Consider the following 25,431-nt stretch of genomic DNA (forward strand, 5'->3'; position numbering starts at 1 on the left):
GAGAGAGGTTCTTAAATTATCTGCTGCTGGCCCTGTTGGCTGTAATTAATAATTATCAGATAACTGCCAGCCCCCAGTGGTAAATAGTAGCTGCAATACCAATTAACTGTGGGCTGTGAGATTTTGCTGAAGAATGCCAGACTCACAGCTATTTCTTACCTTCTCTTCCTCTCCTTGGCTAATACTGGCTGCTTGTCTTTATTGGGCTATGATTTAATGTTAACTTATGAAAGCAGAACAGGGCAACTCATTTTGAATGGGTTTTCTCCATCAAGAAGAAATCTTCAAACTGAAAAGGGTAGATCATTGAGAGGGAATTTGAGTTCAAAATAGATGAAGAGATAGTCAGCATGTAAATGGTTTAAATGAGTCTACATTTTAGGGCCCGGTGAAATACAATTGAGAGTACTGGGGGAAAACCAACCTTACAGATATGATCGAAGAACCAATGTTGTAAATCTTGGAGGAAGTATAGGGGGGAGAAGAGGAGCCGGAAGGTAAGCAAATGTACTGATTAAAGGAAATAGTATCTTAAGCAGCTCTTAATCTCCCTAATCCTCAATTGTCTCATCTATAAAATGAGAGGGTTGATCAGATGGCCTTTGAGGCTCCAGATCTAAGATTCTATGCCCATTCTGTCAAATGGACTGGTAAGCTTGATGTCGATTCTCTAGGAGATCTTAGAAGACACTGTTAAACAAAGAGTTGGGGAACAGCAAGAAGAGGAAGGATTGTACTAGGAGTTTGAGAATTAGTCGTGCCAAACTAACCTTTTCTTTTTTCCAAACAGGGCTGCTAGGAAAGTGGGGAAATGCAGTAGATGGTCTATTAGGGTTTCATCAAGGCTTTGGATAGTCTCTCAAGATAGGGTACCACAGTCAAGACGGAGAAATAAGAGGAAGATGATGGTTCATTATTCATAATTGGTTGAGCAATCATATGCAAATAATGTTGATAAAGGGTTGAGAACAACCCTAAAGGGATACCTCTAGGGATATGCTAGAGGATTTGCAATCTCACCTTCTAAAAGCCTTTTCTGGTTTCCCTTAATGTTAGTCCTTTTCCTCTGTTGATTGTCTCTTTCCTTTCTATATCTTGTAGTCTCTCCCATCAGACTGTGAGCTCCTTGACAGTGGGGACTATTTTTTGCTTTCTTTGTAAATCTCTAGGCCTTACCATCATTCCTGGCACATACTAGGTGCTTTATACTTATTGACAGTTGGAGAACATTTAGAGGGAGTTTCTTTACTTGGGGTTCCCCATACCAATGAAATCACAGATCCAATCCCTAAAATAAAAGGTAAGACTCAAAAATCAAAGGGCAGTTTGTGTATAAAGGAAGATAAGAGACCTCAGTTCTGGGTCTCCTCACCAAAAACAAAATAAAAATACTTATTGACTGATTGTCCTGAAACTGAATGAGGATAAACAGGATTGAAGAAGTTTTTAAGGTGAGTGGGTGATGAGGGTTTAGAGGCAAAAAGTGAAAACCGTCCTTTTTAGAGGTTTAGCAGTATTGACCTTTTATGCCTTTGGATGGAGACATAATGTTACTGCCAGGTAATTTTACGAACTTGTATTGAGGGCTGAGATATAGAATGACTAGAATTAACTTTTCTTGCCATGAGTCATTTAAAAATTTTGTTGCCCTCTACTTTCTTTTAAGATATGGAAAATGACTGATAAGGAACATTTATACAAATGTACCCCTGAAAAGGTCTGAATTTAATCCCTTGAGTTGGGCAGTTAGGAAGTTCTAAATTATTGCAGTTCTTATTCAGAAAGGAAGACAATGTGGTCTTGTGGTTAAGATGAGATGGTTTTTAAGTACAAAGTCTCACTTTGGTGTAACACGATGAAGTATCATTATGGTGACTACATTTTTTCATTGGTTGGGGGGGTGGTTGGTAGGAGCAGGGGGAGGATGGGTTTGGAAGGAAAGAGACTGCTAGTGGTTCTACTGCGTGGTCAGTCAATAAACATTTGTTAAGGGCCTACTATATGCCAGGCATTGTGCTAAGCACTGGGGTGTAGAGGCAAAGATAGAACCTGCCCTCAAAGAACTTACAGTCTAATGGAGAGACAAGATGCCAACAGCTATTATACAAACAAGCTCTACACAGGATAAAGTGAAAATAATCAAGAGGCAAGGCACTAGAATTAAGAGGGATTGGGAAAGGCTTCCTGTATAAGGTGGGATTTTATGAGACGTGAAGGAAGCCAGGAGGCGGTGATGAGAGAGAACGTCCCAGACATGGGGGGTGGCCAGTGAACAGCAATGAAGACAGTGCCATGGGATCTCCAGGAATGTGGGGGAGGAGGAGGTGTAAGATGACTGGAAAGGCAGGGGTGGGGGGAAGTTATGAATGACTGTGAATAAGAAAGGGTTTTATCATTTGATCTTGGAGGTGATAGGGAGTCAGTCACTAGAGGTGTTGTGTGTGTATGTGTGTGTTGCATGGTTTATTAAGGCAGTAGCTAAAATAGATCCCAGGGCTTTCCAAAGGTATGCAGCAAAGGAGTAGATTTAACTTTTAAAATCTGAGCCTATTCTCACTATTCTTAAAACTTGATGTGGATTGGACGGTCCCTTTTTTAGCAGACCTGTTTTCCAGGACAACTCAATGATATAGTCGTGGTGTCTCATGTGTAGTGCTTGCCTTCTTTCAGAAACAAGGACCTTGGCAGACTCCCTAATTAGCTCCCTAATCCTCAGAAGTCCTCTAAGAATGGAGAGTCATATTCTGCCCATTTTGGAGATGATGCAAATTGAGGCACAGAGGTTTTGTCAGAGACTTGTTTGCAGACATCTAGGAAAAAGGAGTTCTGCAGACTAGGGGACACAAAAAATAAAACAAGAAACTTGAGCCACCAGGACAGGTTCTGTCCATTCCTCTAACAGGATTTCCTTTTTTCATTTCTATGCACATGTGTAAAATACGCCACATACACACCGCCTCGGTCCCATCAAAGCCTTTCTGGTTGTGAAGTAGTGACATTTTCAACACACAGTCCTAGGTTTTGGGGACCTGAGTGGAAGCAATGAGCACACATTCCTGTCACAAAGCCTAAGGTCTTTCCATTAAGGCAAACATGCATTTCTCTTTTCAAAGGCTCAGTTTTCTCCATTTCTCTACTACCTTCAAAATCAAGTGCTGCCTAATGGTGCTGTCAAGGAGGTTCCTGCCGCTGTTTCTCCCACAGCCGCCAGCCCTGCCCCCCCTGAGGAAGTGCAGACTCACAAGCCCAAGCTCTGCCGACTGGTCAAGGGCCAGCAGGGCTATGGCTTCCACTTAAATGCGATTCGGGATCAGCCTGGTTCCTTCATCAAAGAGGTAAGACTGCCTAGCTCAAATACACTAGAGTACTAGGTAGCAGAGAGACCACAATTAAGCTCCCAAGGTCTACTGAATAGCTGTCAATGTGGTCCCAAGCCCATAAGTTTTCCTGGGGAAATCCTCATTTCTTAGATAACTTCCTGCCCAATTCTCTCTAAATAAACATTTTCAAAATCCAGTCCAGGTCTTCTAGGTGGTTAGTGTGGCCCTTTCTGAGCCTGCGGAGGCACCGTATGGACCAGGATTGGGACGGACACACTTGTTTGTTCTCTTATTTTCTGCTCCACATTTACAACTGTGTCTTGAAGAGGTTGCCTCCCTGTCCTGCTATGCAAGAATGACAACGTGAGAATCCAGAGATCTCTCTCTTTATCTCTGAAGAGAACAGTGTAGGAATCCCATGACGCCACACTAGATGTCACATACAGCATAGCATGCGACTGTTTCTTTTACTATTGGCGTGAGGCACAGCTTTTATGGAGAAAAATATGTGCAAGTGAATTACCAGCAGGGCTAAAAATAGACGGCCAACTTGCCACCTTCACTACCCAAGTAAGGAGGTGAGTGTCACACGTCTTTTGGCACTACAGACATTGAAGTCACTTGGGGCCTCTGTTCACAGGTACAGAAGGGCAGCCCTGCTGACCTGGCTGGTCTAGAAGATGATGACTACATCATTGAAGTGAATGGAGTGAATGTGATGGATGAATCCTATGAGGGTGTAGTGGAAAAAATCCAGAACAGCGGAAAGAGTGTCATTCTACTGGTCTGTGGAAAGAAGGCCTATGATCACTTTCAGGCTAAAAAAATACCTATTCTTTCCTCCATGGCGGATCCATTGACGGATTCCCCTGATTCTACTGAGGACTCACCAGTCGAACCAGAGAAAGCATCACCCATGCCAAGAGAAAGAGTAAGTGATCAGGACTTTTTAAAATCCACTGGGATTTCAGGTTCATTTTATATGGATTTTCAGCTAATTAGTTGTACCCCCAATCTATAGTCACCAAAGAATATAACCCTTCAGGAAAATGAATCCTGTTATAGAATAGAAAGGACTATCAGATCCTTTAGTTCAATTGTCTCATTTTGCAAATGGGGAGAAAGGCCCAGAGAGGGGTTGTGATTGTCCAAAGTCATACACAAAGCAGGGACTCAAGAGTTCATTGCTTCTTCCTCTATATGACTTTTTTCTGGAATCTTCAGAGGCAAGTTACTGAATCACAGAATTTTAGGGCTGGAAAATTACCTAGTCCAACTCTAATATTTAGATGTGGAACCCAGAAACCAGAGAGGTAGATGGCCTTGCCCCAAGTCACACTGTGGGTCTGTGGCAGAGCAGGGCCTGGAGGTCTCCTGAATACTCATCCAGCATTCCTTCCAGAAGATCACAGACTCCAGATTGATGCTTTAGCAAAAATTTCAAGTTCATAACAGGAAGACATTCCTTGTAGGTTTTGCACTCTGGGCTTGTTAGGAAGAAAGCACTGATTTTCTTAAATTATTTAGCCATAATGGTCCTAGTGGATGTCAACTACACTGTTATTCCAGATTTAATGCTCATGCCTTTTGTCTCCTTGGAGAGAGAGGCCTTAAGTCAAACAGGAAGTCAGAGGCAAAACCAGGATCAGAGTTCAGGTGTCCTGCTTCTTTCTGCATTGAATCTTCTTATGGATTGACTCCTTGGGACATTCTTTGAAGATGATCCCTGGGTTTTTGAATTGCATCATTTGTAAGTAATTTTTTGTCCTTTTCTTCTGTGCAGGCTGACAGCACAAGTTCTTCTGGCTCTGAAGACACTGAGTTGTGATGATACCAATCCTTGGCTTTGAATAGAATGTCCTGGAATTTGACAGGAATAATAGTCTCTTAAAGAAAAAAGCAGTTACCTGTTGTGAAGAAAGTAATCCCACAGGGAAGGACTCCATGTGAACCTGCACCAGGGAGAAGTCCTTGGTCTTTTCCTGTCACCCATCATAGGGATGACTGCTGTAGACAGCCAGTTCACTTGTGGTTAACTTAGAAGATGAGAACCCCGTGAGGCATTTTCATTCCCTCTCAAGTGATTGTATGAGACAGAGAGGTGTAGTTAAGCCTCTCATACAGGCCTATGCCTCCAGCACCAAAGGTGATTCACTATTAGTAGAGGAGACAGTTGCTCATTAGATGATCAGCCTTTCTTAGAAATAGTATGCTATGTATCAGTGTGTAACGATGAAGAATAAACCTCTGCACCATCTGTGTGACCTGAGTGTGTGGTGTTTTCCTTTGCAGCTGCTTTGGATGCCAGCTAAACATCTTGGGCCTGAGTTCTTACTAGAAAGCTAGGGCATGGCGAGGATAGGAAGCCCCAGCCTCATCAACCCTTTGAGCTGGATGGGATTTGAGAGCTGTGGCAGAGCTGGACCTACAGCATGTGTCCCCTCGCTTCCATTAGTGCCCTTTGCCCACCCCATGGCTTCTTATAGCCTCATCCCATTTCCTCTCCTCCAACCTCTAAATGAATACTCCATACTCAAATAATCTTATGGCTGAAAGGAAGACTTTAAAGGCTGTTTCCCTGGCAGAATTTCTTTCAGCCGACCTCTAGGTGATCAACACAGAAGACATACTGACATATCAACATAAAGCTACTGTGTTAAGTCAAAAAAAGGAACTTCCTAGCCAAAAGCAGTCACCCTTTGTGCTTATAATTAAATGTAGGGGGGCTTGTGTTCCATTTGTCAATTTGGGGCTCCAACTCCAGTGAGCACAGTTTACGCTCCCATGGCCTGTGGTCTTACCTGGGCAAAATGTTCCCAAGTAGGACATAAGAAGTAAATTTAAACTAGTGTACCACAAAAACTGATTTTAATGACTTCCAGTTTCCTTTTCTTATTTTTGATGAAATTGGAATTTAAACAAACAAAAAAAATCACCAAAGAATAGTCACAATGCAATCAATCCCTTCTGCCTTGGCTTTCCAGTGTCATTTTCTTTGATTTTTCCAGTGTGGGCACCATATTGCACACAGAAAATCTTCCATGGCCCGAAGGTTGGATCTGCTTATCCTCTCTCCTGCCAGTCCTGATAACACAAATAATCACTGTTTCCTTATGGGAGGAGGTATAGAGATGTGGGAGGCAGGATAAGCCACCAGAGCACTTTTGTTCCCCAAAGAGCCCAGCCCCCGAGTCTCCCTCCTCTCTGCTGTTCTGACACAGCCTCTCAGGCTTCCAGCAGTCTGAGACAGGCTCAAGTCTTCTCTGCTCATGGTGTCATGTGTTTCTCAGGAGCTTGCTTATGCGCCAGGTAGAGGAAGAGGATGCTGGAGAGAGCGCTGACCAGGAAGATCACATCAAACCAGCGGTGGTAGAAATTGAACTGCAGCTCTCCCAGGACTTCCGTGATTATGGTGCGGTACTCAAGGGGCATGCTCATCCGGATGAGAAGCACTGACGAGACAAAATACATGCCCTGGGGATCAGAGAACACAAGTCAGGCCAGGAAGCACCTCCAAGGGAGCCTAGTTACAGGGGCGGGACAGCAGACCCTCCAGAGGGCTAATGACCATGGTGGCTGCCCCACTTACCATGATCTGTGCTAAGAGCAGGACAATGACGTTGGAGGACTTGCTGCTGGAAATGGCGTAAAAGAACTGTAAAAAAAGGGGAGAGAAACGTGAAATGACAATGGCGGCATACGGAGTCCTGCAGCCTGCCTGTTATAGAGCAGTAATGGGGCCTACAGGGGCAGTGAGAGGTGTGCTGGTGCTCTAGAGGGCCGCCGGAGGGCATGCTCTTAGGGGAGGGTCTGGAGGCTTGGGGTGTAACCTCACTAGCATGGTCAGTGGTCAGCTGAGCATCTTGTCGACATGGCTGTCTTCACATTGCTGGCCCAAATCGATGATGGCAGCAGGGTGAGCCACCAAACAGGCTCAGGATCTCTGCTCTCTCTCTGACAAGTTAAACACTCGAAGGATGAGATGCCCTTGGCTTTTCCCCTGAGTGAGTCTCCTGCCTGGGAGCCTCGGCAGATATGCCATCTGGGGCTGGTCATGGAACCTCTCTCTGTTCATGTGTGAAGTGGTGACACCTGTTGTGACTATCTGACTGGAGAGGGGACAGGGACTGTGAGATCAGACAAAGTAACACATGCAAACTCCTTTCCAAACTTCCGCATTACTGCCTCTTGTGTGCCCCCTTCTCCCTGGTAGACCCTGGTCACTTGGAGCCTCGATTGCAGCAATGGCTGCTGGGCGGGGAGGGGGTCTGCCTGCATGGACTCTCTGCACCCTAGGGCATCTTCCACACAGCTGCCAATTCCTCTTCCTGGAGCACCATCCCAACCCCGGCAGGCAGCCTGCCCCTCCCCAACACTGCATAAACTCCAGGATTCGGTGTGAAGCCCCTCCCACCTTCCCAGTCTTCCCATGCCCACCTCCCTCCATGCACTTGGTGAGGCTTCCTAGTAGGTCCCGGCAGAAGCCCCTCCATCTCCCGGCTCCAGGCATTTCCCAGCTGCCCCTGCGTCTGGGATTCTCTCCCTCCTCATCTCTTCCTCTTGTCTTTGATTCTCAGCTAAAGCCCAGGCTTCCTTCGTCTCAGTGTCCTTCGTCAGCTTTACCTGCAGTTCTCTCGGTGCCATGCGTGCACACAGGTATTGGACCAGCGAGTCCTCAAGGGCGGGGGCTGCTTTTACCTCTTAGCCCGGGGCCTGGCACACAGTAGGTGCTTAATAAATGCTTGACATGCTAGCTATTGTCACCCATTCACTCAAAATCTCCTTTGTTGGACTATCTCATACCTTCTTATTCTTTCCATTTCCTTACTTGAAAAGCAGTTTTCTTCTGAAGGTCTTTGCTCTTCTTCCCTCCCTTCATTGTATTTTTAATTTATTTAAACTGGAGGGCTGAGAAGTTGGGCTTTATCAGGACCCCCCACTGTCACCTTGGGGCAACTCCTTCCTCTTACTCCTGGGAAGCTGCTATAGGCCTGGAAATCCCCTTAACCATTTATTTTTTTTCCCACCATTCTAACAGCTCCTGAAATGCTCAGTTCCTTCCCTGTAGCCTTCCCAAACTGATCAGAGGAAAGCAGCCAGCTTCCCCCATTCTCTCCAGAAGCAGGCCTTTCATGGCGAGCTTTCCTACCTGGTCACATAAATGTTCCCTTGTCCTTGCCTGATGCCTCTAAAATACCTAGGCCTAGCTGGGATTCCATTCTAACCAAAGAGCTTTTAGGAGGCAGTGGGAAGAATGCTGAGCCTGGCATCACTCTGCTACCTAGATGACCTTGGACAAGTCACTGACCCTCTCCCAACCCATTTCCTCTTCTGTGAAATGAGGAAGTTGCACTAGACGATCTCTGAGGTTCCTCCTCACTCTAAATTTATGGTCCCATGTGCGTGCGAGTGTGTGTGTATGTGTATCCAATGCAGAACATATACACAGATAAGTAAATACAAAACAAGGTGTTGTGTATTTTGTTTGTTTAGGGAAGCAAGTAACACCTGGGGGAAATCAGGAAAGGCCTCTCTTTTAGGAGACAGTACTTGAGCTGAGCTTTTTTTTGGAGGGGGGAAAGCAGGGCAATTGGGGTTAAGTGACTTGCCCAAGGTCACACAGCTAGTAAATCGAGGCCGTATATGAACTCGGGTCCTCCGGACTCCAGGGCCAGTGCTCTATTCACTGGGCCACCTAGCTGCCCCTGAGCTGAGCTTTGAAAGAAGGGAGGGGATTTCAAAGGCAGGGGGAAAGAGGCAATGGGATGGTGGCTGGTAACCAGAAGAAAAGGTACTGAAAACTGCAGGAGAGAAAAGGTGAGGACAGAGAGGCCACAGTATAGACAGCCTTCTCCAGGAGCTGGGCTGCGAAAGAGAAGAGAGGGCAGCAGGGAGGATGCAAAGAGCTGTTTCTGTCTTCTTTAACACTGCTATTCTAGGAAGAGGTCTTATTTGTTCAGTGGCTAACATAGTTGAACGTTTTTACAAAACCACAAGAGCTCTGAGTCTGAAGACTCCTGAGGCTACCTAGTCCAACCAATACCTGAACAATACACCCCTCTACAACCTTCCTGAAACTTGATCCTCTCATTTCATCCGAAGACCAAAGAAAAAACCCACTATATGGCCAAAGGCAACCCTTCCAATTTTTGGATGGTTCTAATTGTTAGGAAATGTTTTCCTTTATTTAGTCCTAAGTGTGCTGTCTGCAACTCTGACCTAAAGCACCTTTTGAGACCCAGCACAGTCAGTTACAGATGGAATCCCTTTGAACACTTAAAGGCAATTAGCCTATTTCCTCTAGGTCTCCCCTCCCCCTCCCCCCCCCACTGGTTAACCCTTCCTAGTTCCTAAAACCAATCCTTATATGGCATCATCTTAAATTTCCTCATTTTCCTGGTTATTCTCCTCTGGATAAACTCCATTTTGTCAATGTCCCTCCTCAAATGTGGTTCCTGAAACTGAAAACACAACCTCAGAGATGGTCAGACCCACCAGGATTACAAAGTCATCGATCATGAGCAGAGACTGATGTCAGGGGGCATCCAGTTTGACCCCTTCACTCCCAGGAGGGGAAATGTAACCAAGGAGGGAGAGGACTTGTCCAAAGTCACACAGGTAGTCAATCAGCGATTGGGATTTGAACCCAGGTTTCCTAACTCCCCTTTTCATCACACCACTGCGCCTCTCGTTACTGTCCAGCTTGTAACTGTGAATGTTAATTGTAATTCGTTGATTTTTATAGTGTAAGTACAGGACTTTTACATTTATCTTCGCTGAACTTTATCTCAGTAGATCTGGCCATTATTCCAGTCTGTTAAGACCTTCTAAATCTATTACCTGATATGTTTATCAGCCTTCCGAGCGTCGTGCCATCTATGAGTCTATCTAGCGTCCAGATTACTGACAAGAATATTGAAGAGCGTGGAGCCAAGGCCAGACCCCCAGGCTGGACCCCACTGGGCACGAGTAACTGAGTCACTTAGCCAGTAATGCACCTCACTGTATTCTTTCCCAGCCCAGCTCTCTCCACTTTGTCCACAATGACAGTGAGAGAGACGATGCTCAATGTTTTACTGAAATCTAAGAGTACAATGTTCACAGTGTTCATCTGAGATGATACTTTATTTACTCTGTGGGAAAAGAAATGAGGTATTCAAAGCCACGACTGCTCTTTGCGATTACTGATTCTTTTAAAACATTCACAAACTAGGATTCTGATAGCAATTAAATGAAGCTTAATGGCCCATGCCTTGCAGACTTCGTTCTTTCTTTTTTTTTAATTCAGAAAATAATGACACCTTTTAAAGGTCACTGACAGTAGCCCAGCAATCACCTGCTGGTTCTTTCAGTGCCCTGGGATGTAGTGCTGATGACTTGAATACATTGAAAGAAGCTAGATGTTTCCCCTTCATTTCTCTTGGGTTTCAATTCCTGATAACCATTTTGATTCTATTTCAGTCATATAAAAAATTACTCATCTTTTTATGTCACTTGTATATTCTAAACATAACTCTCCCTTAGTCCATACTTTTTACGACTAGATGCACAATACCTTGGTAAGAGTGATCAGTAATCCTCTGATAGATGTGACAATTATTATTCCAACAAGGATAAAGGAAATGTGTTGGGACCAGAATTTTACCTGTCACAAAAATAAGGAAAAGAAATTTTAAAATTACAGTGAGAACATGGTCATGATACTGTAATCTCTACATAGGACTATATGATTTGAAGCTGGAGAAGTTCTTAGAGATCCTTTAGTCTATCCTTCTCATTTTGCAGATGAGGTCATGGTATCTGGATTTGTCTCAGGTTTTTTTTTTTTTTTGGAGGGGGAAGGCAGGGTAATTGGGGTTAAGTGACTTGCCCAAGGTCACACAGCCAGTTAAGTGTCAAGTTTCTGAGGCCAGATTTGAACTCAGGCCTTCCTGACTTCAGGGCTGGTGCTCTATTCACTGTGCCACCTAGCTGCCCCTTGCCTCAGGTCTTTTGACCCCAAAGTCAGCCCTCTTGCCCTTACCCACATGGCCTCATTTTGCATCGAGTGGCTGGGTGATCCACTTATATGAGATCACAATGGGTGTATTTGGGGGGCAAGTAAATAATGATTAAAATAGCTAGAGAAAGATTAAGCCCAATGTTTAAAGATTATCTTGAGAAGAAAGCAGAGCAAACTAACTCAAGCAGTGCCCACAGATTGGAAGGATAAGAAAAATGACAGCTTTTACATGCAATTAAAGAATACTAATAAAGGGGAAAGAACTGAAGACTATTTGGTTATTTACCCCATAGCAGAAAAAAATCATTTTGTATGAAATTGTAAGACCACTTCATACATATCTGGCTGCAAAAATTCTATCCCTCTATCCTAAGAAAAAAAGAGTTCCAGGGGTTTCTTAGGCAAGCTCCGGAGAGTAGCTAACCCTGATAGGAAGTTTCACTATGACACGCAGGCTTTTCTCTTCTTGTACTGACTCGAGTCACAGGCAGTTTTGAGGGCCGGGTGTGGGGTAGAATCCCTGTACTACATGGTAGAGTTCTGAAAGGTATCTGAATAGAAACTGCTGCAACTGAAATCTAAGATCTATTTATGCAAAGTTACAGACGCCTTTTCAGAGGTGGAATGCATCGTATGAGCAAGGTAGTCAAATATCAAAGGCAGTAACTGCATATCCTCTCTCAGCACTGATAAAGGTACAATACTTTTTTTTGGTAAACTCAGACTTGTGAAATTAAGATGAGATGGAAAGCCGTCAACATAAATGAAAAAAGACAAGAGTTATCGACACAGTACACATACTGACTGCTTTTGGGAAAGATAAATGGGTCTCCCTTTCCAAACAAAGAGGTGCTGATTCAGCATTAGGAAAGCATTGTTTACATGGTTTTCCAGGAGTGGGTATGAATTAAAGGCCAGGCTGCAAAAGGTCCTCACAGACCACTTGGTTCAACCTGTAACTGAGTAAGAATCTTCCTGAAAACATCCCTAACACGTGGTGATCCAGCCTTTTCCTAAGATTGCCTTCCTGTATATTGAAGGGATACCCATCACCTGGGGAATGGTTGAACAAGTTGGGGTATATGATTGTGATGGAATATTACTATACTATAGGAAATGATGAGCAGAAAGGTTTCAGAAAAACCTAGGAAGACTTACATGAACTTCCACAAACTGAAGTGAGCAGAACCAGAAACATTGTACATAGTCGTGGCAATATTGTAAGGACGACCAACTGTGAAGAATTTGCTGTTCTCATCAAGATACCAATCTGAGACGATTCCAAAGCTCCAATCATGAAAAATGCTATCCATCTCCAGAGAGAGAATTGGTGAACTCTGAATGCATGCTGAAGCATACTTTGTAAACTTGATTTTTTTGTTCTTTTATGTAGAACCATCTTTTATAGCAATTGGAGAAATTCTGAATGCTTTGGAGAAGTTCACTTACCTTGGCAATATACTTGCCATGGATGTACACACTGATAATGAACTTGATGCATGCATTACCAGAGCTAGCTGGGACTGGGAGGCTCCGAAGGAAAGTGTGGGAAAGAAGAGTGTATTAGGCTGCTGACCAAACTGAGGGTCTACAGAGCCGTTGTGCTGACATTGCCATATGCCTGTGAAACCTGGACAGTCTACCAGCGCCATGCCAGGAAGCTGAATCGCTTCCATTTGAATTGTCTGAGGAAGATTCTGAAGATCACCTGGCAGGATAAGACATCAGACCCTGTGGTCTTTTCTGGAAATAAACTGTCATGCATTCAAACTCTACTGCAGAGAGTGCAACTCTGATGGGCTGGCCATGTTCTACACATGCCATGTGTGCGTGTGTGTATGTGTATGCATATATATGCATGTGTGTGTATGAAGTGGATATTGTATCATTACATAATGGTTCCTTTAAGCATCATTGGCTTGTGCCATTCATCCCTAAACCTCCATGTCTGTATATTCTTCTAAGCCCACCCCCCAGTCATGAGGAAGAGTATGCTCACACCGCTTCCTTATATTTTCCTTAGAATCTTAACTTTCTCCAGCCCCCCCTTTTAATATAACAAAATAGCAAAAAATTATTTCTTGAAATACGATGTGTAGAACCTTTTCAAGGAGTCTGATGAATCTGAAATTCTCTCTCTTCATCCTGCTTCCTGCCAGCTGCTGTTGAGAGTACCTATCTTATTCTCCATAGTTTTCAGTCTTTGGATTTTGTTCTCATATTTCTTCTTATTGAATCACTGAGTTCTGTTCCTCCAGCCTATTCTCCAGGGTGTCAGATACCTGGATAAAATTTCCCATTTTTGCTTTTGATATTTTTTTTTGCTCCAAGCTATTGATTCTTATTCCAAGTATTCTAATTTCACTTTTTAACTTGTTTCAGCTTTTCATTCATTTTTTTTCAATCTAATCTTGGAGTTCTTGTGATCAATTGATTCTTTTTTTCCTAAGGTTCAAGTTGTGATTATTTTAAGAATTATCTCTTTTCTCTGGAATTTAATCTTGAGATTCTTTGAACCTCTATTTCTATATTATAGAGGGTTTCCCCTCCTTCGTTTCCTCATATTTATAGTTTTATTTCTTGGGTTAGGACTTTGTGCCAGTCCCAGGCTCTGAACCCTCTTGAACTGTTGAATGACTTAGGCCAAAGTACTCTCTCCTGCTGTCCTCTCACAGTAAGACAATGTTGTACTGGGCCTAAGTCCTGCCTCCTCTACAGTTTGGACATCTCTGGGCAGAAGTCTGCATGGGACCAGACCCCGCCTTCTTCCACAGCCCTTTCATAGAGGGACTGGAGATAGACAGTGTTGGCTCCTAGTCTTTTCCCCCATGACAGTCTGCGACATTCCCCAATGGGTTTTGCTGGCCTTTTTAGTATTTAGGACTGCACAGTAAATAGAGAAAAAATAACCTAGAAAATTAAAGTATCTTCCCTTGAAGGTTTTAGAATACTCTATTTTCTCTTGGGGAGAAAAAAACAAACATGCAGCATGTTAGATTTATATGAAATCAAAATCCAGTCTCCACTAAGCCACTCTTCCCTTTGTGAGCCATACCCAAGCTAGTATCCCTGTATAGTCACTGACTGGAAGTCCAAGGCCCCAGGCCTCAGCCCCACTAGCTTTAGTCTGGTCTCTTAGGGTTACTACAAATCTCTGGTCATCATACTGCCCCATGTCCCTATGAAGTCATTTACCCAAATATCTGTGGCTTTGTTCTTTGGCCCCAGGCCTTAGCTACCAGAACAGCCCCACCAGAGATGACAGTGGCTTTAAACTGATCTTTAGGGGTGTCCCTGGACCCCCTAAGGGCCACTCAGCCTGGTTTTCCTGTATCTCCTGCCAGCAAGCCTTGATCCCTATTTTAAGGCCTGCCTTTTCATGTCATCTTGTATGGGATGGAAGGGCTCAGCAACACTTTTGTTCTGAAATTTGATTTGAAGTTTTTTCTCATTGTTAATAAGTGTTTCTCAGGGGAGCTAAGGTTGCCCAGAGCCTTTTAAATTGCCATCTTCACTGGAAGTCCACCTCTTTGATGGAAGCTAAGAATTCTAAGAGATAAAGGTGGGGAGAGATGGAGGGCATTCCAGGCATGAAACCAGGAGAAAGAAGACCAAATGCTTGGAACAGTAAGTAGATCGGTTAGCCTGGTATGCAGAGTGTAGTACACTAAGTGGAACAGCATGAAAAAGTCTGGAATCCTCTGGAAATAGAAGTCTGGTAGGGTAGGTTAGACCCTAAACAATTCTCATTTGTATTAAACAAAACAAAGAAAAGCAGAATAAATTAGGATATTCAAACAACTCTTACATCAAACTGGATTCCCAGATAATTCACTGTGATCTCAATGCCTCTTGTGACAGGATCGGTCTTTCCAACTCGATCAAACACAATGTTGATTGTTGCCTGCAAAAAATACACATGGCCCTATATTTCACTTGCTATTTTGACCAAGAGTTTCACAATTATAAACTAAACCTCAAGGCATTACCTGACTGGATAATTCTTGTGCAGACCCAAAGATGACAATTCTAAACAAGATTCAAATTATATGTGAAAAACATTTATTTCTTTAACTCATTTGTAATCAAATAAATGTTTCCATATAAACCATCTCTCTTCTGAAGTCAACTCTCTATCTGTTATGAGGAGTTCTGCAGAGAACCAAAGGTAATAAGCATGTGTTTTGGGGTCATTTTAAACTCATGAATACCTGGAGTGGTATTGCTAATACCAATTAATAACATTATTCCAAACCCATTTAAAATGTATAGAATATGCTGTCCGTATCCCTTTCATCAATACTGCTGGGAACACAACAGATATTCAATAAATACTCCCTTTGTTAATTTGCTACTTAAAAGAGATATTTCTTTTTAATCTAGTACCCAGTACATCAGATTTTACCTATTTGAAACTTTGAAAGTTTTGGAGTAGTCTATTCTTTTTCAAAGAAAAAGGTGCAATATCTCTGAGTTTGTTGGAAGCCAAAGAAATCATACTCTGGAAGGAGAAGATTCTAGTTGGACAGTCAAATCTCTTTAGCTCAAAAAACCTTTAAGCATCCACAACATGAAAAAAGACATTACATTCAAGGATACAATATGCAGACAGCTGAGTAAATACAAAATGATTTAAAGTGGAAGAGAGCACTGAAACCTAGGGAGATCAGGAAAAATTTCCCAAAGGAAGTGGCACCTGCACTAAGCCTTGAAGAAGTCTAAGGATTCTAGGAGCAAGATATGAGGAAGGCCCAGAGGTGTGGGATGAAGTACTTAGCTCTGGAACCAGCAAACCAACAAGTTTTGCTGAAACAGCATGTGAAGGAGTACTGTGAAATAAATCTGGAAAAGTAGGCTGGAGTTAAACTGAAAAGTTTTAAAGACTTTTTAAGAAGACTTTAAGACTTTGTAGAAGCAATAGGGAGACAATGAAGCAATGTGGTCAGACCTATGCTCTGGGAAGACTTTTTTGGGGCAGCTTTATGAAGGAAAGGAGAGATCAGAAATGAGAACACCAATTAGGAGACTATTACAGTACTCGAGGTGAGGTGAAAAGTGATGAGAACCTGAAGCAGGGTGAATTCTCTATGTGAATGGAGAGGAGGGGACAGATGTGACAAATACTGGAAAGGTAAAAGAGTCACAAGCTTGCTATCAACTGGATGTGAAGGAGGTGAAAGTCAAGGATAATTCTGCACTTGAGATCTTAGGACTGGCAGGACAGCAATGGCCTTAACAGAAGTTGGGAAGTCTGGGGAAGTGAAAGGGGAAAGCAGCAGAGTTCTACTCTAGATATATTAAGTTTGAAGTGCTTGGTAATGTAGGACAAAAGCTCAGAAGCCACACTGATTTGAGTCATCTACATAGAGATGAGAGCTGAACTCACAAGGTCACTAAAGATAGGGTATAAACAGAGAACAGAAATCTCAGGATGCATGGGGAGCACTCATGATTTGGATTAGCACTCATGGATGATGACCAAACCAAGGCATCCTAGGGACTATGTCCGTATATGGTGCAAAATGAAACAGAAATTTAGTAACAACTGGTATAGTCTAAATTAATCATATCATTGCCAAATCATCTCTTAGTCTAGATATACTCCCACTGGGAAAATCAAATCATACAGCAAAATTGGCTTTTACTGTATTTACTTAGAAAACCACTGATGACCACAGATAACAATAAGATGAAAGGCAGTCAGTAATTAGAAAACATGTATATTAGAATTTTTACTATGGGACATGATATACAACAGCTACAAAGAAATTACATCAGTAAATATAAGAGGTAAATTAATCTAAAGGTTTTTATTTTTAACCACTTTGTCATTTATTTTAAAGATGAAGATGATTAAACAAAAAGCACCTAGGCGGTTTGTCTTCTAAATGGCCACCAGATGTTGAGTATATTGCCTGATTTAAACTCGAGCATTATATTGGATGGAAAGCCATTTGAAATTGTTAATAATAATTGTATTCATTTTACATGCTTCATATTTCAGTGCTTTATTATTATGAAGATAGACAAAAATGCAAAGGACGGCAATCAGAAAAAGTTTCAAGTTTTGACCTGGCTGAGACAATGTTTTATAAACAAGTTAAGTTAAAGGTATTGATTAAGCCAAACCTCTCTCTCATTATCTTTACAAAGACTCCAACACAACAAATAGTACACTTACCATGAAAATTTTCCAAACACAGTAAATAGAGAAAAAATAACCTAGAAAATTAAAGTATTTTCCCTTGAAAGTTTTAGAATATTCTATTCTCTCCTGGGGGGAGAAAAAACAAACAAACACGTAACATGTTAGATTTACATGAAATCAAAATCCAGTCTCCACTATGCTACTCTCCCTCTGTGAGCCACACCCAGGCTAGCCAACTGACACCAACAATTACATGGACTCCAGTTCTAGAGCATAAGAATAATTCTTGAACCTCCACAGGTGGTATTGTTTTCCTAACAAGAAATCAAGATGACTCTCACCCTCCACTTACTGAGTTTTTCTTATTTAGATCACACTGCTCCCAGCCTAATGGTGGCAGTCCAAGGAATTTAGAGGTAGGAAGGCTCTTAGAGGACTATTTAGTCTGCTGCCTCATTTTACTAAAATGGAAACGGAAGCTCAGGGACGTGGATTTTCTTGACTCTGGTCGTCAGAGAGAGCTGTTGAAGCTGGGATCCAAACCAAACTTTTCTGATTCCAAATCCAATACTCTGTTCTATTACACTGACTGACTTCCCTCCCTCCCACCAAGTCTAGGAATAGGGAGCAGGCCACGCTTAGTCTGGATAGATCAGTTTAAATGGAGATATGGCTAGCTGCTTCTTCAGTCACATGGCTCTGTAACCTGTCTTGGCTCTTTAGAATATAGCTGGACAAAGTGGGAGGGGGTGTCAGGACCAGCAGAACAAATTTGGCAAAAGGGGCCACCAGTGGGGACAGTGGGAAAACTGTGATGCTCTAGGCTAAGCAATGCTCCTGCAGCAACAGGACATGGAGAGCTCTGTCCTATGAGAGTGGCAACAGTCACTTCACAGCTTGTGTGGGCTCCCCACTCCCCAAGATCCCACATTTGCATGTTAAATTGTCTAAGATACTAGACAATTTTCATGTCTAAATTGTCTTATGTTGCTTGGTTATATGGGCCCAAGGGACAGCTTAGTCTTTCTTTCCCCCATGGCTGGAGATAATCTAGTAATCTTCCACTCTGTACCTTTGTAGCATATAGATCAACTGTTTCCAGAAAGAGTTGTCTACTTAGCTCTTCCAAAGCATCCACTTCCTGCTGAATGAGAGTGAGATCTGGAACAGTCTGGAGTCAAGGCTTATATTCTACTCAAGTTCTGACAGGCAGCTAAGCCTTCCTTCTAATTCATCCCCTTCCTAGGTCCCCACAACAGCTCAGCTTCCTGGGGTTCTGCGACTCTTCTCTTGGCTCCTAGACGCCTGACACTAAACCTAGAAATGGAGTATGGGTTCCTCAAAGTGCAGGTCAAAGCTGTGCTCTAGACCACAGTAGTTTGGCCAACTCCCAAATAAGGCTCATAATGCTTCTCAAGAAAAGAAATATTTTCATAAACACCCACCACTCAGCTTCTCCCTCATCCTAAGGTGCTCACCACTCAGATGGCTTATTTATTATTTAATTACATCAATTATTTATTAAATGATTTAATATATTTTAATTTATGTATTAAACATATTTTTATATTTATATATGTGATATATAAATATATTAATTATTTATTAAATCTAGCTAGATCATAAAGGTTTACCTGATTATTCTTTTAGTGGCAATTATTCTTATTCTTCTTTTGACTGAAACTGTCTAAACCATTACTGCTCTGGCCACTCCAGGTTTTGGGACATGACATGTCTAAGGAGGGAAATCTGACTTTTTTCAAAACACCTATCTCTAATCTCACTCGATCTTCCCCATCTTGCTGCATTCTGTCCCATGGTTGTTTGGCTTTGTAAATGACCCACTGAGCCACTTTCCCCCTGAGTCTGCAGAAGAACCAATATACTACACTATGGCTGTCATGGTCATCACCCAAGTACTAGCAAAAACGCTGTTGTATGGCTCAAATAAACCTTCTTGCGGGAATGCTTTGACTCCATGCAGAGCCGTACAAGTGCAAGGTAGAAACAGGAATAGGCTTAGGGACCAGACCTGGGATTTCACTGGTACAGGGGCCTCCTGGATAAGCAACAGCTTCCCTGCAGCTTATAGTCTCAAAGATGTGCCTGGAACAATGGCTGCGAGGTGACTTGCCCAGTCAGTCAATGCTGGGGGTAGGACTTGACCCTGGCCTCCTGACTCCAAGGCCAGCTCTCTACTCATTATGCTCATGTGCCGCAAGAGAGAAATATCACTGTTAAGATCAATAGTCATTGGAAGAAAAGGATGATGGAAGCGCTTAGGTCACACTGTGGAGTGGCAGAGATCACAAAAACGTCCTTCTCTAGAAGGTACTTTGTCCACTTTGGACACAGGCTGACTCGCACACAGACCTCAGAAGCAGCTGCCTCTATTCCTCTCTTCACCCAGGGCTGAGGATGAGGCTCACACAGAGACAAAGGATACTCTCGCTTCCTGGGGCTGATGTGGTAACACTTTTAATCATTCCCCAGAAGCCGGATGGTTTGTTATTCACCTCTCCTTTTTGGAACAGGTTTCTCCGGGCCATGGCTATCCTGGAAAGAAAGAGAATTCAAAGACCTGGAAAAGAAACAAAGACAGGACACAGGACCCAAGCCCAGGATACTACACAGAAGATGATGGAGTTTCTTTTTTTGTCCCCTCCAAAGCAAAAGCTGCTTTGAGTCAGTTCAGGAAGAGATACAACCAGATTCAAACTTCCTGCTGATGGCTCAGTAGCATATAGTTAGACAAACAAAATCACATCAACCATGAAAATTCACACTGTGCCATCTGCCTACAGGTTTAAAAGAAATTAGAATAAGTCTCTGAAAACTGGGAAGGTGGGACCATAGAAACTGATAAGTGGCACCTCTCTTCTACTGTCTTTTGAGTAGACTTTCATTGGAATCTGTATCTATAAAGGAAATTCTGATTACTTTGGTCTGAGAAACAAGGGGCAGGAATAGTGAGACAGAGCACTGGAGAATATTGCAGGGATCAACTCAAATGTTGTAACTCCAATACAAGAGACTAAATGGTTCTTGGAAACTGTGTGCAAGATTGGCACAATAAGGGATCCCAGAAAGTGCCAGCCATGTCAACTCATGTACTTCCCCTTCCCAAATAATTTTATTCATTCAGTTACAGCCTCAGGGCAGCCTCTGGATAGTATGTGAATAAAAGAAGATTTTGAGCAATTGTTCACCGCCCCAAGGTTTGTATTTTTCTGTCTCATTCTCTTTTACTATGGGGTTCATCACCTTAGGAAACTGAAATTACTCAGGAAGAGGCAAATGACTTAAGCAGACTCCATGTCTTGGTGATGCAGGTATCTGCCTTTCTGCTTTAATATGTGGGTAGTCTTCAACAGGTACGTGATGGTGACTGTGGAGGAGGAAGGTGTCCTGACCCTATTCACATAGAACCTCTTCTCACTTATGGTGTTGGAATAATAGGGCAGGAGATAAAAAGTGAAGAGCTATAGAAATGCCTGCCTATTTTCCTCCATCTCAGTGCCTGCGAAGTGCTCACACCACTGCGTGGCTTCCAAATGGGGAAGGGCATGTCTATGAAGGCTGCTAACAGGTTGCAGCAGAAGCTTGCTGAATGTGCTGTTCACACTGGGGATAAGCTGCATAATCCCATCCTAACTGTTCCCTTTCCTTTCAGTCTGCAATTTTCTACTGATTTACAAACCTATTCTGCTACTTCTGAGGTGGATAAAGCTGAGGAAAAAAAACAAACAAGAACTGAGTTAGGAAAGTTACATCCAACTCCATGAGATGGGGTAAGGGGAAAAAAAAACCCAAATAAAAGACGCCAGCAATATGACATTTTAAAGGCAAGAATATTTGTTCTTAGTACTGCAGGTCCTACTCTGACTGGGACAAAATCAGTCGCCTAGCTCAAACAGGGAGCCTTCAGCTATGAATAGAACACAAAAGTCATAATCTGGGAAAAAAAACAACTCAAAAATGAATAGAACAAATTCTGCATTTAGCAAAGACTTGGCTAGAAAATTCTGTAAGGAAAATGGATGTATACCTTAGTTGGCAAAAGCCTCTAGTCTGGTCCAAAATTTCACCAAATGAATCTATATTCCCTGATCCCTACACAGCTTTAAAAATGAGAGCAGAATGCCTTGAAGCAACCTGTAGTGACTTAATGACCAGGGTAAAGAAATCCAAAAGGACAAAGATTGTTCATTAGTGATGGTAACTCATGCCTGACTCACACACAAAGGGTTCTATTTCCTCCTCTGAAATATATGGGGCAAAGAGAAGAGAAGAGACTTCAGGGTAATACAAATTCTTAACCTTTAAAGTATATTGTTTTATAGACAGTGTAAGCAATGATGAAAAAATTAATTTCTGGGAAGACATTTGCACTGCCTGAATTTGTTCATCACAATAATCTAGGTTTTTATATCAAAAACTATGTAGGAAGTAATATCTGAGGAAAGAACACCAATCTGGGGCAGTTTCACTTGGCATTTCCTGATTACCATGTAACTGTAATTTCAATATGGGATTAATGTGACTCTCTTGAAATAGGAGTTTTGAGGTCTATACATATTTGCTTTGACGGTAAAGATTATATTTGAGCCCATCTCACAATACAGCAGAACAAAGGCTTTACTTGCTACAGCAACAGAATGAATAACCAACACAAATAACACGTCATGTCAGACTCTAAGATGGAGACCATCTGACGAGACCCCAACAGAGAGACTTTGATCATGGGCCCTGCATGAATGTCCTTGTTTTCAGTAAAACAAGGCTTCCTGACCCTTCCAGGCCCCATCCTCTGAATGGTGTTCCAACTGAGAAGACAACCTGTGCCTTTTCCATATTCCTCCTCCTGCTCCTCCCCACGGCTAAAGCACACATAACATATGCTAGTCTGGTAAACTTGTTCCTCCTCCTGACGCCCTCTGCTGGTAAACCTGAGGGTGCTTTTCATTTCCTACTCCCCTCGAATGGTTACACTTCTCAAAGTGGCTTTCTAAGCTCTAATAAACAATCAAACTATTCGATCAATTCTAAAAGAATGGTACAGACCTCCCTCTAAAAAGCAAGTCTTAAAAACCTGTGTTAAAGGTGCTAAGGTTGATCCTTGTAATGACGGGCTAAAGTATTTCCCGAAGAAAAGAGCCTACCTCAAAATCCTGGCCAGCTACAAATGTTGTGGGTTATGGAGTTTCTTACCATAAAAGTGTCTTGTATGTATTTTGTATGTAATTATATGTATACATGTCATTTCCTTTGAGATAATATAAGTTCTCAGGGTGGCCAGGTGGCACAGTGAATAGAGAACACTGGCCCTAAAGTCAGGAGAACCTGAGTACAAATCCGGCCTCAGACATTTAGCACTTACTAGCTGTGTGACTTTGGGCAAGTCACTTAATTGCCCTGCCTTCCCCCCTCCAAAAAGAAAAAGAGAGAGAGAGAGAGAGAGAGAGAGAGAGAGAGAGAGAGAGAGAGAGAGAGAGAGAGAGAGAGAGAGAGATAAGTTCTTAAAAAGCAGGGATTGCTTTATTTTTTGTCTGCATCCCAGCAGTTAGCACACAGTAGGGTGCTTAATAAAAGCTGGCTGATTAGGCCATATAGTTTAGTAAGTGTCAGACACTGGATCTGAACTCAGGTCTTCATGTTTCCAAAACCAGCACTCTATCCGACACACTATGACTGACATTTAAAAATCTAGAATCATGCTGAAAGCCAGATGAAAGCAGTCATTTAGGTCTGTGCTAGAGCCAAATCAAAGTGGTCTGTAAGAGCTGATTGTTAAATGCTGAGTGTGAGCGTTTACACTTCAGAAATTGGCAAACGTTGTGAATCAGTTGACTGTCTAAACTTAAGAAACTGATAGAAAAAATGTTAATAATGCAAATTAAACTTTTTTCTTCCTGGAAAGTTGGCTGTTAAAGATTAGCATATCCCCATTTATATATGAATGGTAATGGCTTTAGTGAAGGGAAAACATTTTAGATTTTAAGAAACATATTCTAACACATGGAAAACAGAATAAAATTATTTTAATTTGTTTGTACATTTCCTAAGCAATCTTTCCAGCTAAATCTTGGTGACATTAGCCATGACATTTTCATATTTCAAGGTGTTACTTAGTTGGTGTGGGGCTCTCCACTAATACAACCAGCCCAAAGCAGTGGTTCTTAACCTTTTTTTTGTGTCACAGATCCCTTTGGCAGTCTAGGAAGCCTATTCTCAGAAAAATTATTTTAAATGCATAATATGAAATATATGGGATTAAAAGGAAGTCAATTATATTGAAATACAGTTATCAAAATAAACTAGGCTGGTTTTTGCCAAAGAGACATATGGTTCATCTTCTAGAATTTCTGGTCCTCTGGTATAGATGTTTAAGAACTCAGGCTCACCTTCCCACCAAAATGAAGTACTATAAATAGGAATTCAGTGGAGAATGAGATTTGCCCACCATAAAATACTCTGAATGTATATAAACTTCTGCAAAATACTTTGCCTGAAATGTGTATTTTCAAAGAACTTTGCTGTTAATCATCACAATAATGACCATTATAATGTTTGAAGGATGTTTAAGGTACCTGGAGAAAAGCAAATGGAAAGATCTGCCATGGAAAAACAAATCCTCCCCCACTTCTAATCATCCAATGGAGGGTGACAATAAATGGAAACTGTTATTCTTCTAAAGCAAAATGTTCAATCCAGTAAGTGACTGTATTTTTTCAAAATGTTTTTGTGCCAGCTTAGATACAAGATACCTTAGACACAGGATGACACTCAGAAATGGGCAAGATAAAAGTTCCTTGCTGATAGTGGTTCTTAGAGTTTACATTGTCTTGCTAGAAAACCCCAAAGGGATGAAAATCATTATGAGTGTTCCAGAATCTGACCTTTTCTTTTTGCTGATGATCATGTCCATGGTTTGAAGCAGTCGGCGTTCCAGGGCTAGAATATCTGTGTCTGTCACGTTCCTGTAATAAAACACATATACATCCTATTAATGTTGTATTAGGCTCATAAGGGAGGTGCTGTCATCAGCGTCAGGTCTAATTAAAGTCACCCATCATCACACAGTACAACAAATTAATTCAAGCCCGTGCCTTTCCCTCAAGAACTTTAAAATAGCCACATTAAATTAGGATAATTGTGTTTTTATTCCTTGGGATGCTGATTAAAGAATAGTGGAGGGCTCTTAGTGTCTCATCTCTTGTACATTCTTCCTTAGGTCTAGTCCAGTGACAGGCAGGGCATACTGTCAAGGTATCTCCTTAATGTAGCATGAGTGAAGAGAGCACTCACTGTGGGTGGAAGCTGGGATTAGATCATGTTGTTTCCACCTGCTCTGCTTCTACTTTCCAACCATCTACTACTAAAGTCATTCGATCCTACTAAATAGGTTCACTATAAATTGATGACTTCTAACCCAATTGGACCTTTCCTTTGCACGGTATTCTTCATTCATTTCACTGACGCTTATGACATTCACCACGGGGGTTTTTACAAAGTTCCACTCTGCTCAAACCTCTCACTCCAGTGCCACTTTCTCTCTCTGGAGATGATCCTGCCACCTAAATGACTGGAAAGATGGAAGCTGATCATGGTTTGCTTTCCTACTCTGTTTCTTGCCTCTAAAATTTTCTTCATCCCACCCTATTTTCCTTCTTTCTGGTGTCATAGGATGGGTCAGCCCTTGCCAATGTTAAGACCTGCACCTATGTCTTTAATCCCTCAAACATCTCTCTCATTCACTTTTAATCTCTTCCTTTTGAATGATGCCTTCTCCTCTTGTTATTGTTTCAGTCAGGTCTGACTCTGTGATCCTAAGGACGACAGCTTGCCAGGCCCTTCTATCCTATGCTCATTTTTGCAGGAAATGTGCCCTTGCTCTCTCTAATTTTCTTGAAGAGAACTCTTGTATTCCCCATTTTATTATTTTCTTCTACTTCATTGCA

General features: G+C 42.2%; 2 protein-coding genes across 5 annotated transcripts in view; one reads left to right on the forward strand and one right to left on the reverse strand.

Annotated features, from left to right (window-relative positions):
* The window catches only part of PDZK1 (PDZ domain containing 1), a 37,506-nt gene extending 31,922 nt beyond the window's left edge, over positions 1-5,584 (forward strand). Inside the window, exons 8-10 of the mRNA XM_069090170.1 lie at positions 3,114-3,335; positions 3,961-4,251; positions 5,104-5,584. Coding sequence (XP_068946271.1) covers positions 3,114-3,335; positions 3,961-4,251; positions 5,104-5,148 — 558 coding nt within the window. The 3' untranslated portion in view covers positions 5,149-5,584. The remainder of the gene's footprint in view (positions 1-3,113; positions 3,336-3,960; positions 4,252-5,103) is intronic.
* Positions 5,585-6,171: 587 nt separating this feature from the next.
* The window catches only part of GPR89A (G protein-coupled receptor 89A), a 42,588-nt gene continuing 23,328 nt past the window's right edge, over positions 6,172-25,431 (reverse strand). For all 4 annotated transcript variants that reach the window (XM_069090173.1, XM_069090172.1, XM_069090171.1 and 1 more), the window contains 8 exons: positions 24,370-24,450; positions 19,917-20,026; positions 18,543-18,631; positions 17,504-17,596; positions 15,131-15,226; positions 10,876-10,965; positions 6,910-6,975; positions 6,172-6,794 (listed from right to left, as the gene is read on the reverse strand). In XM_069090173.1, coding sequence (XP_068946274.1) covers positions 6,588-6,794; positions 6,910-6,975; positions 10,876-10,965; positions 15,131-15,226; positions 17,504-17,596; positions 18,543-18,631; positions 19,917-20,026; positions 24,370-24,450 — 832 coding nt within the window. In that variant the 3' untranslated portion in view covers positions 6,172-6,587. The remainder of the gene's footprint in view (positions 6,795-6,909; positions 6,976-10,875; positions 10,966-15,130; positions 15,227-17,503; positions 17,597-18,542; positions 18,632-19,916; positions 20,027-24,369; positions 24,451-25,431) is intronic.

This window comes from Petaurus breviceps, unplaced genomic scaffold, assembly GCF_028583685.1.
Source record: "Petaurus breviceps papuanus isolate PSGF00001 unplaced genomic scaffold, PetGlider_PUasm1.0 186, whole genome shotgun sequence".
Classification (NCBI taxonomy): Eukaryota; Metazoa; Chordata; class Mammalia; order Diprotodontia; family Petauridae; genus Petaurus; species Petaurus breviceps.